This window comes from Rhinoderma darwinii, chromosome 2, assembly GCF_050947455.1.
Source record: "Rhinoderma darwinii isolate aRhiDar2 chromosome 2, aRhiDar2.hap1, whole genome shotgun sequence".
Lineage (NCBI taxonomy): Eukaryota > Metazoa > Chordata > Amphibia > Anura > Rhinodermatidae > Rhinoderma > Rhinoderma darwinii.
The window spans coordinates 248,804,619-248,823,350 of record NC_134688.1 but is presented as its reverse complement, the minus strand read 5'-3'; the positions used below and the strand labels follow the sequence as shown (position 1 = coordinate 248,823,350).

Genomic DNA, 18,732 nt, shown 5'->3' with positions numbered 1-18,732 from the left:
AACATGTAGTTTATAACGCATGGTGAACGCTGTATAAAAAATATTAAAAAAAAATAAAAAAGCTGTGCCAGAATTGCGTTTTTTTGTTTACCTGGCATCCCAAAAAATAGGATAAAAGGTGATCAAAAAGTTGCATGTACCCCAAAATGGTAGCAATAATAACTACAGCTCGTCCCACAACAAACCAGCCCTCATACCACTACGTCTATGAAAAAATAAAATTAGTTATGGCTCCAATAAGACAGGAAATCAAAAAATATGCAGTTGTGCCCGAGGGGAACATTTCTTCTGTTTCAAGAGGCGATTTATCAAGGACCTAAAATTAGGGAACCAGGAAGGGGACAGCCCAAACATATCCGCTGGAAGCGACGGTGCCCGTATTATACCAGGACAACACTTTCCCAGCAAAATTCCCCAAACTACAAAAGGTGCGGAGTGTGGACCAAAAGGGGGATAAGTAATGACACCATTTATCAGTGCGACACTGGCCTGTGCGGAAAGGATTGCTTCACAGCGTAACACACATCTATGGATTATTTTTATACCACCTGACTATGCCCCTTATATACTCCGCCCCGCTTACATGTACCTCCACATTATAAATGGAAACACCAGCAATACTCAAACAAATATAGTACCAAGCAAAATCCGCTCTCCAAAAGCCAAATGGTGCTCCCTCGGCTCTGAACCCTATAGCGTGCCCAAACAGCAGTTTCCTTCAACATATATGGCATCGTCATACCAGGGAGAACCCTTTTAACAATTTTTGGGGTGTGTGTCTCCAGCGTCATAAGCTTGGCATGACATATTTGCCACTGAATGGCATATCTAGGGAAAAATATAAATTTTTAATTTGCACCATCCGCAGCGCATTCATTTATGGAAAAGACCTATGGGGTGAAAATGCTCACTACACCCCTTAATAAATGCCTTGAGGGGTGCAGTTTCCTTAGTGGGGGTCACTTATCAGGGGTTTCTTTTTATTATTTCACATCTGAGCCTCTGCAGTTGTGAACCAATACTTTGTAAATCGCCAAATTAGGCCTCCACTCCGCATGGTACTCTTCACTCCTGAGCCCTGTCATATGTCCAGGCAAAAGATTAGGGCCACATGTAGGGTGTTTCTAAAACCGGGAAACACCGCATAATAATTAGAGAGCTGTCTTATGGTGGCACAAGCCGGGCACCACATATTGGCATATCTATGGAAAAAAATCCCATTTTCACTCTTCAACATCGAGTGAACACTAATTTCTACAAAACACCTGCAGGGTTAAAATGCTTACTACACCCCTTGGTAAATGCATTGAGGGGTGTAATTTCCAAAATGGGGTCACTTCTGGGGGGTTTCCACTGTTTTGGGCCCACAGGCGCCCAGAAACCAATCCAGCAACATCTGCACTCCAAATGGCGGTCCTTCCCTTCTGAGCCCTGCCGTTTGCCCAAACAGCAGTTTATGACCACATATGGGGTATTGCCGTACTCGGAAGAAATTGCTTTACAAATGTTGGATTCTTTTTTTCCTTTATTTGTTGAGAAAATGAAAAAATGAAAAAATTTGCGCTAAAGCTATTTTCACTGCCTAATTCTAATAAATTCTAATTCTAATTCTAATTCTAATTCTAATAAATTCTATGAAACATCTGTGGGGTCAAAATGCTCACTACACCGCTAGATGAATTCCTCAAGAGGTGTAGTTTCCTAAATGGAGTCTCTTTTTGGGCGTTTTCATTGTTTTGTCCCCACAGGGGCTTTGCAAATGTGACCTGGCCTCCGCAAATCATTCCTGCTAAATGTGATCTCAAAAAGCCAAATAGTGCTCTTTCCCTTCTAAGCCTCACCGTGTGTCCAAACAGCCGTTTATTACCACATGTGGGGTATTGTTTTACTCGGGAGAAATTGCTTTACAAATTTTGTGGTGCTTTTTCTCCTTCAGTCCTTCTGGAAATGAGAAAAAATTAGCTAAACCTAGATTTTTTTTGAAAAAATGTAGATTATTATTTTCAGGGCCTACTTCCAATAATTTCTGCAAAAAAACTGTGGGGTCAAATCGCTCACTATACCCCTAGATAATTTCCTCAATGGGTGTAGTCTCCAAAATGGGGTCACTTGTGGGGGGTTTCCACTGTTTTGTCCCCTCAGGGGCTTTGTAAATGTGACATGGCCTCCGCAAACCATTCCTGCTAAATGTGAACTCCAAAAGCCAAATAGCGCTCTTTCCCTTCTCAGCCACACCGTGTCTCCAAACAACCGTTTATTACCACATGTGGGGTATTGTTTTACTCGGGAGAAATTGCTTTACAAATTTTGCGGTGCTTTTTCTCCTTCAGTCCTTGTGGAAATTATAAAAAATTAGCTAAACCTAGATTTTTTTTGAAAAAATTTAGATTATTATTTTCAGGGCCTACTTCCAATAATTTATGCAAAAAACCTGTTGGGTCAAAACGCTCACTATATCCCTAGATTATTTCCTCAATGGGTGTAGTTTCCAAAATGGGGTCACTTGTGGGGGGTTTTGTCCCCTCAGGGGCTTTGTAAATGTGATATGGCCTCCACAAACCATTCCTGCTAAATGTGAACTCCAAAAGCCAAATGGTGCTCCATCCCTTCTAAGCCCTGCCGTGTGTACAAACAACCGTTTATTACCACATGTGGGGTATTGTTTTACTCGGGAGAAATTGCTTTACAAATTTTGCGGTGCTTTTTCTCCTTTAGTCCTTGTGGAAATGAGAAAAAAATAAATCGCTAAACCTACATTTTCTTTGAAGAAATGTTGATTTTAATTTTCACGGCCTACTTCCAATAATTTCTGTAAAAAACCTGTGCGGTCAAAATGCTCACTACACCCCTAGATAATTTCCTTGAGGTGTCTAGTTTCCCAGATGGGGTCACTTTTGGGGGATTTTCATGGTTTTGGCACCGCAAGAGCCCTTCAAACCTGACATGGTGCCTAAAATATATTCTAACAAAAATAAGGCCCCAAAATCCACTAGGTGCTACTTTGCTTCTGAGGCTGGTGCTTCATTCCAGTAGCATGCTACGGCCACATGTGGGATATTTCCTAAAACTGCAGAAACTGGGCAACAAATATTGAGTTGCATTTCTCTGGTAAAACCTTCTGTGTTATAAAAAAAATTGTATTAAAAATTTATTTCTGCAGAAAAATATGAAATTTGTAAATTTCACCTCTACTTTGCTTTAATTCCTGTGAAATGTGTAAAGGGTTAAGACATTTTCTAAATGCTGTTTTGAATACTTTGAGGGGTGAAGTTTTTAAAATGGGATGACTTTTGGCGATTTCTAATATATAAGGCCCTCAAAACCACTTCACAACTGAACTGGCCCCTGTAAAAATAGCCTTTTGAAATTTTCTTGAAAATGTGAGAAATTGCTGCTGAAGTTCTAAGCCTTGTGAGGTCATAGAAAAATAAAAGGATGTTCAAAAAACGATGCCAATCTAAAGTAGACATATGGGTGATGCTAATTAGCAACAATTTTGTGTGGTATTACTATCTGTCTTATAAGCAGATACATTTAAATTGAGAAAAATGCTAATTTTTGCAATTTTTTGCAAATTTTTGGTGTTTTTCACAATTAAATACTGAACATATCGAGCAAATTTTGCCAGTAACATAAAGTCCAATGTGTCACGAGAAAACAATCTCAGAATCGCTTGGATAGGTGAAAGCATTCTGGAGTTATTACCACATAAAGTGACACATGTCAGATTTGAAAAATGAGGCTCTGTCAGGAAGGTCAAAAGTGGCTAAAGAGGGAAGGGGTTAAAATACACCCCAGAAAATAAAATTTAAAAACTGAATTGCCGCAACCAAGCGTTATGTGGCTGCTGCCAAGACAAATAGGATCATGGGGTGCATAGAAAGGGCATAGAGGCTCATGAAAAAAGAAAGCTGAAGATGGTTCAGAGGCAGGCAACCTTATTTATTAAGGAAATAGCTTGTTGACATTATCAAGAAAGATAAGGTAAACTGGGATTAGAGAAAAACAATGATTTAGGAATGACCTAGTGACTGTACTATGTATAGAGATACCTGAGATCAATACAAGGAACTCTCTAATGATTTGTATATGTCAAGGCCTGCAAACACAAGGGAGAATCCTATATGTCTAAAGAAAAGAAGCTTCCACCGTCAGTACAGCACTGCCAATCTATGGATCCCTCTGGAATTTTAAAGGTTTGTATGCCGTCCCTGGAAAAGGTTGTATATATAGGAGTCCATATTAGATCACTTTACTTTAGTGACCAGTCTATTTTAGACCCTAATGACAAAACTATTTTCTTTGTTTTTCTATGGTCACATTCAAAGAGCTATAACTTTTTTATTTTTACGTTGACATAGCTGTATGAGGACTTGTACATATAATTTTTTGATTAACTTTTATTAACTTTTTTTGTGGGGAATAGAAAAAAAATTGAAATTCCACCATTGTTCTATGCGTTTTAAATTGACGCCGTTCACTGTGCGGCGTAAATAACACATTACCTTTATTCTATCGGTCGGTACGGTTACGACGATACCACATATCTAGAGGTTTTTTATGTTTATGACTTTTGCACAATAAAAACACTTTTGAACTAAAATTATTTGTTTTTGCATCGTCGCTTTCCAAGAGCCGTAATTTCCTTAATTTTCCATCAATGTAGTGACATGAGGGCTTGTTTTTTGCGGGATGAGACGTAGTTTTGATTGGTAATGTTTTGGGGTACAAGGAACTTATTGATTAACTTTTATTATGACTCTTTTGGGGGTCAATGGAAAAAAATAGCATTTTGGCCATAGTTTTTTGCTTTTTTTTTTACGGTATTCACCTTGCGGTTTAAATTACATATTTACTTTATTGTTTCAGTCATTACGGTTGCGGCGATGCCATATATGTGTACTTTTATTTCTTTTTTACACTTTTACAAAATAAAACCACTTTTTATGGCAAAAAAATGGATTTATTTTTTACTGTAATTTTTATTCATAATTTCACATTACTTACTTATTTTTTTAGTTCCAGTAGGGGACTTTACTATGCGATCTTTAGATTGCTGCTATATTGCTTTGGTATACTTAGTATACCAAATCATTATTGCCTGTCAGCGTAAATCTGACAGGCAATCTATTAGGACATGCCTCTGGCACGTCCCAATAGGCATATGCCCAGGGCAGACCTGGGGGCTTTTATCAGCATTTGCGGGCCACCGATGGGTGAGAGAAGGAGCTCCCTCCCTCTGTAAGCAAGTTAAATGCCGCGGTCGCTATTGACCGCGATATTTAACGGGTTAAATGGCCGCGATCAAAGTAAACTTTGATCGCGGTCGTTGGAGCAGGAACCCGGCTGTCATTAGACAGCTGAGTCCCGGCCCCAGCCTGTACGGGACACCCGTGCAGGGCTTATACTTGGCCGCCGCGAAAAGGAGTATTGGTGTTCACTAAGGGGTTAATATTGGTATTTACATAAATTATATCAAAGGGGAGAGAAAAGACATGGACCGCACATCCACTGTATACTATGATCAATGCGGCTAGGCAAAATATTTAAATATGAACGCGAGGTTCTTTGTAACATTTTGATCAAATTGTATGCAAGCCCACTTGCCACTTCACGGCGACCTCTAAAAGTGGGTCCCTACTCTAGCGGTTGCAGCACCGCATGGCGGCTACCGCCACCGCAGCACCGCTCCTGCAGAGGGAGCAACCCAGGGGCCCAAAAGCACCCATGCCTTCAGACCATGCCAAGCCTCCTTGGCTCTGGGCCACGTCCCCCCACAAGTGCAGCACCACAACATGTGAACAGATGGAAGTAGCTCACCTTGCCATGCGCCCCCAGTGGCCGACTGAGAGTACAATCAGGAGCAGGAACACTTATGAGGTCATTCCTGAATTAAAATCAGCTGGGCCAAAAGTGTGGAGTGCTGGTACCAAGTAAAACAAAACAACAGAGGGGATAGACTCTGTATAATATCAAAGGGGAGAGAAAAGACATGGACCGCACATCCACTGTATACTATGATCAATGCGGCTAGGCAAAATATTTAAATATGAACGCGAGGTTCTTTGTAACATTTTGATCAAGTTTTATGCAAGCCCACTTGCCACTTCACGGCGACCTCTAAAAGTGGGTCCCTACTCTAGCGGTTGCAGCACCGCTACCGCTTACATAAATTATATTTTGTTTTTGCCTCCACCTGAATCTACACAGAATATGTAACGTCTATGGCGGGGGTCGTCGTTCAGACTTACCCCTTGATGGCCCCGGCCATGGACATCTCTCTTCACGGCGTCCGCTCCCTCCAGGGAGACGCCTGCACTCACTTCCGGGTCCTCGGACTGATTCCCGCAGGGCGCCCGCGCGGGCACGGCCTTAAAGGGCCAGTACTTGTCCAGCTGTCACCCATCAATTATTAGGCCAAATGGCTGCTGGACTATAAAAAGGGGCTCTGCCCACTGGTTCCTTGCCTGAGCGTTGTTGTATACCTAAGTTTGTCTTGCAAATGGTTTCCCAGTGTTTTCCAGTTCCCAGTGTTACCCGTTCCTGCTGCCTGTACCCTGTATCCCGTGCTATCGTATCTACAGTGAAAGTCAAGTCGAGTCTTCCGCTGCATCCACGGTGTCAGGCTGGGTTCACACGTGGCGGAATTTCACTTGAATTCCGCTGCGGACACTCCGCAGCGTTAATCCGCAGCGGAGCCGTTTCTCCATTGACTTCCACTTAAATTTAGAAGTGTTCGTTTAGACGATGCGTAAAATTCCGCTGCGGAGCATAGGCTGCGGAGCGGAATTTGGTGTCCGCAGCATGCTCTGTCTGTTGCGGAGCAGTGGCGGACTGGTTGCGGACTCATGGCGGAATTTCTCCATTGACTTCAATGGAGATTCTAAATTCCGCAATGAAGTCCGCAGCTGTCATGCACATGTTATATGTGCTGCGGATGCGTCTTGCTTTTTTAACATGACATTTCTTCATTCTGGCTGAACCTATGTATTTCTAGGTCTACAGCCAGACTGAGGAAGTCAATGGGGCTCCCGGAATTACGGGAGCGTTGCTAGGAGACGTCAGTAAATAGTCACTGTCCAGGGTGCTGAAAGAGTTAAGCGATCGGCAGTAGCTGTTTCTGCCCCCTGGACAGTGACTACCGATCCCAATATATAGCAACCTGTAAAAAAATAGAAGTTCATACTTACCGAGAACTCCCTGCTTCTGTCTCCAGTCCAGCTTCCCAGGATGACGTTTCAGTCTAAGTGACGGCTGCAGCCAATCACAGGCTGCAGCGGTCACATGGACTGCCGCGTCATCCAGGGAGGTAGGGCTGGATGCCGAAAGAGGGACGCGTCACCAAGACAACGGCCGGTAAGTATGAAATTCGTTTACTTTCACTAGGGAAAGTGCTGTCCCTTCTCTCTATCCTGCACTGATAGAGAGAAGGGAAGCACTTTTTCCGCAGTCCGCAGCAGCTAGTCCGCATCAATTTACTGCACATTTTGGGCAGATCCGCAGCCGTAATCCGCAACCCGGATTAGGTGCGGCATTGATGCGGACAGTTGCGGAGGAATTCCGCCACGTGGGGGCATGCCCTCACCTGCTGTGAAAGTCAAGTCGTGCCTTCCGCTGCACCCACGGTGCCACCTGCTGTGAAAGTCAAGTCCTGCTTCCGCTACTGTCTACATTGCCTCAGGTAACGGGTCCATGATTGAGCCATTTGTAACTGTTCAAAACTGAAGCATAATAGATCTTAATGGAGCACTTTGTGGTGCGTATTTCGTACACGCTGGGAAGATCTCCCTACATGTATGGCGACGTGCCTATAGACCAATAGCCTAACTTATTCAACGTGTATACTTCAGTCTCAACTGAAATGGAGAGAATAGTCAACTATGCTTTTCAGTACAACTGTATTTAAAGAAACCTACTATGCGGTATAATTTTCTGTTTCTTTAACCCCTTCCCGCCGCAGCCCTTTTTCAGATTTTTATTTTCGTTTTTTCCTCCCCATCTTCCAAAAGCCATAACGTCTTTATTTTTCCGTCGATATAGTACTATGAGGGCTTGATTTTTAGCACCATTTATTTTGCCATATAATGTACTAGGAAAAAAATATATATTTGTGGGGTAGAAAATGAAAAAAACAGCGATTCCGCCATGGTTTTTTGCTTACGGAATTCACTGTGCAATTAAAACAACCTGTTAATTTTATTCTGTGGGTCAATACAATTACGGCGATGCCAAATATATATAGTTTTTTCTATATTTTACTACTTTTACAAGTAAAAACCTAAGTGTAAAAAAGAAAATTTATTTTGTGTCGCCAAATTCCGAGAGCCATCTTTTTTATTTTTCTGTCGATTAAGTGGTATGGGGGCTTATTATTTGCGGGATAAGCTGTAGTTTTTAATAATACCATTTTGGTGTACATGCGACAGTTTGTGGGTGATTAGGTGACCAAAAAATAGAGATTCTGGCATTTACCATTTTTTTTATGGCGTTCACCGTGCGGGTTAAATAATGATATATTTTAATAGTTTAGACTTTTACGGACACGGCGATACAAATTATGTTTATTTATTTTTTTACTATGCTCTAGGGGGAAAATGGGAAAAGGGGTTTTTTTTTAACTTTAAATTTTTTATTATTTTTTTTTACAAAACTTTAACTCATTTTTACTTTTTTTATTAGACCACCTAGGGGACTTCAACCAGCGATCGTTAGATCGCTTGCACGATATACTGCAATACTAATGTATTGCAGTATATCGTGATTCTGACAGGCATCTATTAAGCCTTGCCGGAGGCAGGGCTTAATACGTGCATAAAGATGGCGGATATGGGGGCCTCCATTAGGCCCCCAGGCAGCGATAGCATCCATAACCCCCCCCGCGCGATTGCGTTGCGGGGGGTGCGATTAGCTGTTAGAGGGGGTCGCCCCCCTCTTTCTAACGATTTAAATGCTGCAGTCTCTATTGACAAGGGGGCTTTGTGTGGAGCTATCTACAGGGGGGCTGTGTGTGGCGCTATTTACAAGGGGGCGGTGTGTGGCGCTATCTACAAGGGGGCTGTGTGTGGCGCTATCTACAAGGGGGCTGTGTGTGGCGCTATTGACAAGAAGGTTGCGTGTGGCGCTTTCTACAGGAGGCTGTGTGTGGCGCTATCTACAGGGGGCTGTGTGTGGCGCTATCTACAGGGGGGCTGTGTGTGGCGCTATTGACGAGGGCTGTGTGTGGCGCTATCTACAGGGGGAGGTGTGTGGCGCTATCTGCAGGGGACTGTGTGTGGCGCTATCTACAAGGGGGCTGTGTGTTGTCTCTGTAATTTATTTTCTTTTAACTTACTGTTATGTTAAACTACTTTATACCCTATGTTTAAAAAAATAGTGAAAAAAAATTACACCTCATTGGTAGAGAAAGCATACATGTCGGGAAAGAAGTGGTTGGGGCTCCAATCCGAATCTTTGTTCCGAGTGCTGGAGAACCTAGCTACGCCTCTGCGCTGAGCTACGATGTTTTCCGTAACTCCCATAGTAGTGAACAGCAGTTACAGAAGCAGCGTAGCATACGAGCTATGCAGTTTCCGTAACTACAATTCAGTTTCATGGGAGTTAAGGAGACCGCGTGACTCGCTGAGCTATGCTGTTTCTGTAACTCCCATAGTAGTGAATGGCAGTTGTGAATACAGCGTAGCATGCAAGCTACGCTGTTTCCGTAAATACTATTCAGTTCTATGGGAGTTACAGAAACAGCGTAGTTCAGCGAGTGGCCGGGAGAGAACAAAAAGCTAGAACACGGTTTAGGGGGCCTGCATCTATCTGACATCTATGACATGTCCTGTGGATATGTCATGAAGGTCTTTCATAAGAAAACCCCTATTGACTGCGACATTTAACAAGTTAAACGGCCAGGAACAGCGCAATCGCTGTTCCTGTTCGTTAGAGCAGCGTGTCAGCTGTAAAACACAGCTGACACCTGTAGTATATGGAGTGGGCTCAGTGCATGAGCCAGCTCCAAACATCACTTCCCCCACTCCATAACGTGCCAGCACATCATGGGTCGGGATGGGGTTAATTAAGGAAGCGTGCAGGGGGGGGGGGGGGGGGGTCTGGCGTAGCCGGGTCCCATCACTGCCAACTATAAGACGCAGGGACTTTTTAGTAAGATTTATTTTTGATAAAAGCTGCGTCTTGCATTCCAAAAAATACGGTATATATATTTTTTTATGTTTTAATACTTTAAAAAAAAAAGAGACATCTTGCTAAAAAAAAATAAAGTTTTGTGTTGCCATATCCTGAGACCCAGAACCAGTGGCATAGCTATAGGGATCGGAACGGTCACAGTTGTCACTGGGCCCACAGGGCCTTCGTTGCCACACAGCGCTTACCCCGCTGGTCCCATTTCCAACCGTATCTGCGTTCTCAGGATGCAGATACAGGTCAATTCAATGCTGGAGCCTTGCTCCAGCATTCACTGCGCCGCGAGTGGCTTGGCGCAGGCAGGCGCGATGTAGTGACGTCCTCGCGCCTGTCTGCGCCGAGTCACTCACAGCACAGTGCAGAGGAGGAGAAGGATCTCCTCCACCCGTCCTGGTAATGGGTAAATAATTATATTATTATTTTTCTATTAGGTACATATGGGAGCATTATACAGGGTATGGGGTGCCGCGGGAAACGTCCCGGGGTGCCGCAGCACTCTGCTCATCCACTGAAAAAAAAAAAACTTAAAAAATATATATATATTTTTTTGCTACAAGCTCCGCCCCCGATGTTGTAGCAGACGTGACGCGCGCTCATCTGTTACGAGTACCACCCACCACTTCCCACTAGAAGCCTGACGGATGGGAGAGGAGCAATTAACGCTGGGCAGGGTAAGTATTTTTTTCTTTAGTTTGTTAGCAGTTGTGTGAGAAATGGAGCCAGGGGAATGCTGGAAGTTGTAGTTCTCTCCTCTTATACCTCCTCTCTGTAATGTCCTCTGATATCCCATAATAACATCCTGGACATGCTGGGAGTTGTAGTTCTGTCCTCTTATACCTCCTCCCTGTAATGTCCTCTGATATCCCATAATAACAGCCTGGACATGGTAGAAGTTGTAGTTCTCTCCTCTTATACCTCCTCCCTGTAATGTCCTCTGATATCCCATAATAACGTCCTGGACATGCTGGTAGTTGTAGTTCTCTCCTCTTATACCTCCTCCCTGTAATGTCCTCTGATATCTCATAACAGTCTGGACATGCTGGTAGTTGTAGTTCTCTCTTCTTATACCTCCTCCCTGTAATGTCCTCTGATATCTCATAACAGTCTGGACATGCTGGTAGTTGTAGTTCTCTCTTCTTATACCTCCTCCCTGTAATGTCCTCTGATATCTCATAACTGCCTGGACATGATGGGAGTTGTAGTTCTCTCCTTCTACCTCCTCCTCCTGTAAACTTTCTCTGATATCACATAACATCCTGGACATGCTGGGAGTTGTAGTTCTCTCCTCTTATACCTCCTCCCTGTAATATCCATTGATATCACATAATAATAGCCTGGACATGGAAGTTGTTGTTCTTATAACTCCTTATTTATTCCTTCCCCAGGAGTAAGCACACTTTCTCTCTGTGATGGTCACTTTACTAGAGGGGCAGATGGTCATTTTATAGGGGGGGGGGGGACTGAGGCTGATGGTGACTTTACTGGGGGGGCTGAGGCTGATGGTCACTTTACTGGAGGGGGCTTATGGTCTCTTTACTGAGGGGTCAGTATACTGTGAGTGGGGGGCTGATGGTAATTTTACTGTGAGTGGGGGGCTGATGGTCTTCGAGTGGTTTCCGCCTCTGATATCCCATTGAAATTAATAGGAGGCAGAAAAAACCTGCGGCGCTCGTTTGGTGCTTTTTTGTCTGCGGTTTTTGCATTCGCTTCAACGGCTTCAAAAAAAATGTGGGCAAAAAACACAGCAAAAAAAAAAGTCAAACAACGCTGTCAATTCAAAATCTGCCTCAAAATTCCTATATGAATTTGTAGGCAGGTTTTTCATTTCTGCCTTAAAAAAAAACGTTGTGTGAACAAACCCTAAGAGTGTAGTGCTTGTTTTTAGCCATTTTTTGTCGTTTTGTAAACAATTTTTGGTAGGAGTGCCCTGAGAATTATTTTTTTTTCCTAGGGTGCCTTGAGCCTTGAAAGGTTGGGAAACTCTGAACTAGAGAATCTCTAAATATTTTGAAGAAGGGGACAGAAATAACTGAACTAAGCTCTTTAAGAACTCTATGGTGTAACCCATCTGGTCCCGGGGCCTTGTGTACATTTATTTTGTTTAATTTAGCTTGGACCATCTCTAGATTCAGCCAATTCAGTATATCAACTTATATATTAACAGCACTGGTGTAAAGCGTTTGCCTGACACAGGTTCTGTGTCGACGCCCGGGGTTAATCAGCCTTCATCAGCTCCAAGGTCTGCTAGAGTGACGCGATCTCTTACCACTCAGGCTTGCAGGCTGAGGAGAGGGAGAACCTATCACAGCCTGGCCTGACTGTTCTAGCTCCCGCCCTTGGTGTATTTATACCCTCACTTGCAGCATGTTCCTTGCCTGTGATTCCCTGGTTTCCTGGCTCTGCTATTTACCTGATTGACCATTGTAACCTTTTTGACCCTGGCTTGCCTGACTATTCTCCTGCTCCGCTTTGCTACTACGTACTCTCCTGGTTTGACTCGGCTCGTTCACCACTGCCTGTTGCTCACGGTTTTCCGTGGGCAACTGCCCCTACTTCCCCTTTGCTTCTGTGTGCCCTTGTCTTGTGTTGTCTGTCTTGCACTTATTGAGCGTAGGGACCGTCGACCCAGTTGTACTCCGTCACTTAGGACGGGCCGTGCAAGTAGGCAGGGACTGAGTTGCGGGTGGATTAGGGCTCACCTGTCGTCTCCCCACCCCGATTTATTACAACTGGCACCGGCTACATCAGCTGCTCTTTCTTCTGTTGCATATACAGAGCTGAAGAACCCATTTAGTAACTCCTCCTTCTCTTGATCCCCTGTGACCATCTCCCCATTACCACTATTTAGGGGTCCTACATGTTCAGACCTTGGCTTTTTTGCATTTATATAATTGAAGAATTTTTGGGGATTTGTTTTACTATCCTTGGCCACCTGCCTTTCATTTTGTATTTTTGCTGATTTTATTACCTTTTTACAAATTTTATTAAGCTCTTTATAATTTACAAAGGCTACAGCTGTACCCTCACATTTGTATTTTTCAAATGCCCTTTTTTTTGTCATGTATTGCCCTTTTTACAGAAGGTGTAACCCATGTGGGGTTTAATTTTAGTCATTTATACTTGTTACCTATAGGAATACATTTTGCACTATAATTACCCAAAGTAGATTTGAAAATCTCCCATTTATCATTTGTACCATTATTTGACATTAGTTCTTCCCAGTCTATATCTTGAATTGCAGTCCTCAACCTGGAGAAATTGGCCTTCTTAAAATTAAGTGTTTTTGTCCTTCCAGCCTGTTTGTTTTTTACAGTATAGGTAAAATGTAACTATATTGTCATCACTGTTACCGAGGTTTTCACGAACCGTGACGTTCCCAACAAGCTCTGCATTATTAGAAATGACCAGATCCAACAGAGCTTCACCTCTACTCGGGTCTTCCACAAACTGGCCCATAAAATTTTCCTGCAACAGGTTGAGGAAATGTCTCCCCTTTGCAGTTGAAGCCGAACCATGACACCAATTAATATCCCGGTAATTAAAATCTCCCATTATCACTGCTGTTCCCGCCTGTGCAGCCCGCACCATCTGTTTATATAGCTGACCTTCCATCTCCTCAGTTATATTGGGGGGGTCTATAGATTACACCAAAAGTATTTTTTTCAGTGTTTACCTCCCTTTGTAATTCCACCCACAAGGTTTCAACCTCCTCACAATCTTCACCCTCTAATGTCTCTTTCACACTCCCCTTCATATCACTTCTCACATATAGACATACACCACCACCTTTCCTATTTCTCCTGTCTTTCCGAAATAGTGTAAAACCCTGTAGATTTACAGCCCAGTCGTGTGAAGAGGGGGGCATTATACTGTGGAGGTAGCTATGGGGGGCATTATACTATGGAGGTAGCTATGGGGGGCATTATACTGTGGGGAGATCCATGGGGGTTGTCACGCAAGGCGGCTGGGTATAGGTGTGTGCAGGGGTCTGGTGGTGTTGGGGAGGTGTAGCGGGGCCCAAGCTGAATTCTTGCACCAGGGCCCATGAGCCTTTAGCTACACCCAGTGCCGCACCTGCCATGAGGCGAGATGGGCCGACAGCCTCAGGCGGCCCCACCTCGCCGAAAATGGGGGCGGCATTTTGAACCATGGACGGACTGGACCGGGGGAGGGGGCATGCCTTGTTTTACTTACCTGACGTGCAACATGGTGGGCACGTCTGTAAGAACCCTCCTCCTCCTTCTCTCTGACGCTGTACGCAGCATGCGCACCCAGAGAGGAGTGGGTCTGCAGAAGGAGTGGTCGAGCGCTCTCTCCTCAAGAAGAGAAGTGACGAGATGCACGAGGTGAGAGGTGGCCTGTATTAAAAACGGAGCGCCACTTACAGCGCTCACGCTCCTGCCTTCACTAATTTAAAAGGTGTCGGTCGGCCGTAGCTGGGGGACTGGGACCCGGGAGTATACTGCAAGGGAGGTCTGGGCATTTTACTGACAGCCAAGGGCTCTATGGGGGGGAATAATCAACCCCATAGAGCCCTCACGTTACTATAATGGAAGGATAGGGGGATGCAGGGGGGGGGGCGGTCTGAGCGTCTGACTTACTGCAGAGGGCTCTATAGGGGGGAGTATTCTGCCCCCCCCTTTAGAGAAGTCAGTTGGATGCTCAGACCCCCCTATCCTTTCAGTATAGTAACTAGTGAGGGCTCTATGTGGGGGGGGGGGGATTATTCCCCCCTATAGAGCCCCCTGTGTCAGTCAAACACCCTGACCCCCCCCCCCTCTTTCAGTATATTCCCGGCCCCCCAGCGTCAGCCGACAGCTTTTAAATTAGTAGGGGCAGGATCGAGCGGTTACCGATCACATCTAAGTTCATAACTTAGATGTGATCGATAATAGGTGACCTAATGGATTCAGGTCTCAGCACTAGATACAGCTGCTCTGTACACAGGATACAAAAAAGCTGTATCTCAAAAAGTAAAAATAATTTTCAGTAAAAAGTAATTACCACTTGCACCAATCACATTGATAGATATCTTCGTATATATATATATATATATATATATATATATATATATATATATATATATAAAAACAAGTTTTTAAAGGTGTACATAGCCTTTAAACTGTAACTAAACTTTTATCATGTCATAGTGACATGTCAGAAGTTTTCATCGTCGGGAGACTGAGCACTGAGACCCCCACTGATCGCTAAAACGAAACAGCAGAAGTGCTCGGGTGAGCGCTGTGCCGCTTAATTTATGATTGACTTTCAGCCGAGTGAGCGGTGTACAGACTCATAGACTTTCTATTGAGCCCGTACACTGCTCCAAGGAAAGCCAAGCAGAATCGAAGCGGCACACCGCTCACCCGAGCACTTCTGCTGCTTTGTTTTAGCGACTAGTGAGGGGGTCTCAGTGCTCGGACCCCACTGATCAAAACTTCTGACATGTCAGAAGTTTTTAAAAAATGTTGTTACACTTTAAGGCCGGATTTACATGAGCGTGTGCGCTATGCGCACGCAAAAAATGCGCCGTTTTGCGTGCGCAAAAGGCACTTAACAGCTCCGTGTGTCAGCCCCGTATGATGCGCGGCTGCGTGATTTTCACGCAGCCGCCTTCATTATGACACTCTGTTTGGATGTTTGTAAACAGAAAAGCACGTGTTGCTGTTCTGTTTACATTCATAGATTGGCAGCTGTTGCGCGAATCACGCTCGTCCCACGGAAGTGCTTCCGTGTGGCATGCGTGATTTTCACGCACCCATTGACTTCAATGGGTGCGTGATGCGCGAACAACGCAGAAATATAGGACATGTCGTGAGTTTTACGCAACAGCCTCCCGTTGCGCAAAAATCACGAACTGTCTGCACGGCCCTATAGACTAACATAGGTCCTTTTCGATTTCACTGCAGGAGGGAGTGATGGGATGTCGGAGGGAGCCACCCCCTCTTTCAACAGCTTAGATGCCGTATTTGCTATTGACTGACATCTAAGGGGTTAAACAGCTGGGATCGGAGTAATCTTCATTCCCAGCAGCTAGAGAAGGGTGTCAGCTGTAATATACAGCTGACACCTGCAGCGCTCCATATAACCACCCTACGACGTAGTTGGAAGGTACAGTAATGGTCGTGTGATTTATAGTAGTACTAGTCACGTAACTCCAATGTATGCCGCTATACAGTAGCATAGGTCAGTCATTAGGTACAATGTGAAAAAAATATATACTGCAGAGTATACATTTTATTTTTTGCAGGCTTTGCACGCCAAACTCGTTCACATAGTGGCATGTGAACAGAGCCTAAAATGTAACCTTTAGGCCGGGTTTACACGAGCGTGTGCGTTTTGCGCACACAAAAAACGTGGTGTTTTGCGTGTGCAAAAGGCACTTAACAGCTCCGTGTGTCAGCCCCGTATGATGCGCGGCTGCGTGCTTTTCGTGCAGCCGCCATCATTATGACACTCTGTTTGGATGTTTGTAAACAGAAAAGTACGTGGTGCTTTTCTGTTTTCATTCATCCTTTTCACAGCTGTTGCGCGAACCACGAGCGTCACACGGAAGTGCTTCCGTGAGGCATGCGAGATTTTCACGCACCCATTGACTTCAATGGGTGCGTGATGTGCGAACAACGCACAAATATAGGACATGTTGTGAGTTTTTCGCAGCGGAGACACGCTGCGCAAAAATCACAGACGGTCTGCACTGCCCCATAGACTAACATAGGTCTGTACAACACGCGTGAATATCAAGCGCGTTGCACGGACGTATATCACGCTCGTGTAAGTGAGCCCTCATTTACATAATTTTAAATTAGAACGAGATTTCACATTTTTCGGTTATCAGAGGTAAGGTTAAACCAATAAAAAAAATGATTCCACGTGGGCTACTGAGAGAATAAATTGGCATACTTATTGATCCCGTGAATATATTAGGTACCCCAACATTTACCATGAACTGTAAAAAGAAAACAACCCCCCCCCCCCCATATTAAATTTAAAATAAACCACACACTCATTTAATTATTTTCCCCTATTTTTGCGAATTGTCCATAAATTTAGGGATGGATAGCAAAACTAAAGAGGGTCTGGACACAGAGATGTCTATAGATGTATAGTAAACCTCTTTCGGATTTGAACTCGGTGATAGGTAACAGGCGCTGCCTCACAAACTTTATAGAACACTGCATTTACTGCTGTATTTTCCCATGCAGAACCACTTAAATGACATTAGGTGGCGCTGTCCAATTGGTTTCGGTTTCAGCAGGGTGCACGCTTACTGCTCACAAGGAAATGTTTGCAGTTTTATCATACTACGGATCGCCATAACAGACAAAAAGCTTCAGTCGCTTGGCGTTCTGGCAGGTAAGTACCACTCAGTGCAGCATAGGATACAAAGTCTTTCGTAGTGCGAGTGTTAAAAATGGTTTATGCTGTTGTTTTGTTTATTTGAACCTGTTAGTGGCGCGTCACTTACATGATATTCTTCGGATGGAAGCTCCTGGCAGACAAGATGGCTCCCTCCAGTCATGAATAGTGGAGGTAGGTACAGTGCTATGTGAAGTATTCTAGGTACATTCAATGTTCTAAACACCGGGTACTTTGACTGGCATTCCCACTGTATTTGTGTACTCTTTACATAGTTTGTTGCTTTTCTGGACTTTGGGATAAGAGTGCCTGGATCCACTGACATTGAGGGCAGCTGGACTTGTTGTCATGATCAGCCCTGTCCCATAAAAGTGAAGATCGTCCTCATGTCTGTGGGGAAACAATCATATAGTTTAATAATAATGAAAAAAAATTTCATTGATCTGAAACTTCGTCATCATTGTCAAAAAAATAGATTTCTCATTTCTATGGTGAAATGATTGCGGTCGTGGCAGAATATGTAGTCTGTTATCAGAGAACTGCTCCAGCGCTGCTTTAATATCGGGTCACTCCTCTTTCACTCTACCATGCCCAGCCTATTTAGGACTCCCAGAAAGAGTCGACTTTTACAGCTATTTCTAAATCTTTGACTGATTTTCTCTCATTATTTCTTCCTGTTAAACCGTCAAACAGATAAAAAAAACAAAAACGACTATTGTGTCTATAGAAAATCTGCCCAAACTGTACATCCCATTATTATTTATTATGTGTCCTTGCTGCCTGCTAGGCAATGGCTTTGTGAGTGACATGTCCTGCCACCCTCCCCCCATTGTGATCAGCTAAGGGTATATTCACACTGCAGTTTTGGGGAAGTATATAGGAAAGATTCTACTTCTGATTTTGAGTCTAAAAACTGCACTGTGAATATATCCTAAGGGTATGTTCACACGGGCTATTTTCAGCCAATTTTCGGGCCGTAAATGCACAGAGAAACGGCTAAAACTGCGAGTGCTGAAATCCTCAAAAAAATCTGCCCATTGATTTTCAATGGGAAAAACGGTGTTTTGTTCCCAAGGGGCGTTTCTTACGCGTCCGTTTTTAAAAACGGCCGCATGAAAAAATGCTTCGTAAAAAGTGCAGGTCACTTCTTGAGCCATTTTTGGAGCAGTTTTTCATTGACTTAATAGA

The 18,732-nt window shown here is 43.9% G+C and overlaps 1 protein-coding gene across 1 annotated transcript in view; it reads left to right on the top strand.

Annotated features, from left to right (window-relative positions):
• The first annotated feature begins 17,456 nt into the window (after positions 1 to 17,456).
• Positions 17,457 to 18,732, top strand: part of DHX40 (DEAH-box helicase 40) — a 69,770-nt gene continuing 68,494 nt past the window's right edge. Inside the window, exons 1-2 of the mRNA XM_075853043.1 lie at positions 17,457 to 17,541; positions 17,639 to 17,718. Coding sequence (XP_075709158.1) covers positions 17,706 to 17,718 — 13 coding nt within the window. The 5' untranslated portion in view covers positions 17,457 to 17,541; positions 17,639 to 17,705. The remainder of the gene's footprint in view (positions 17,542 to 17,638; positions 17,719 to 18,732) is intronic.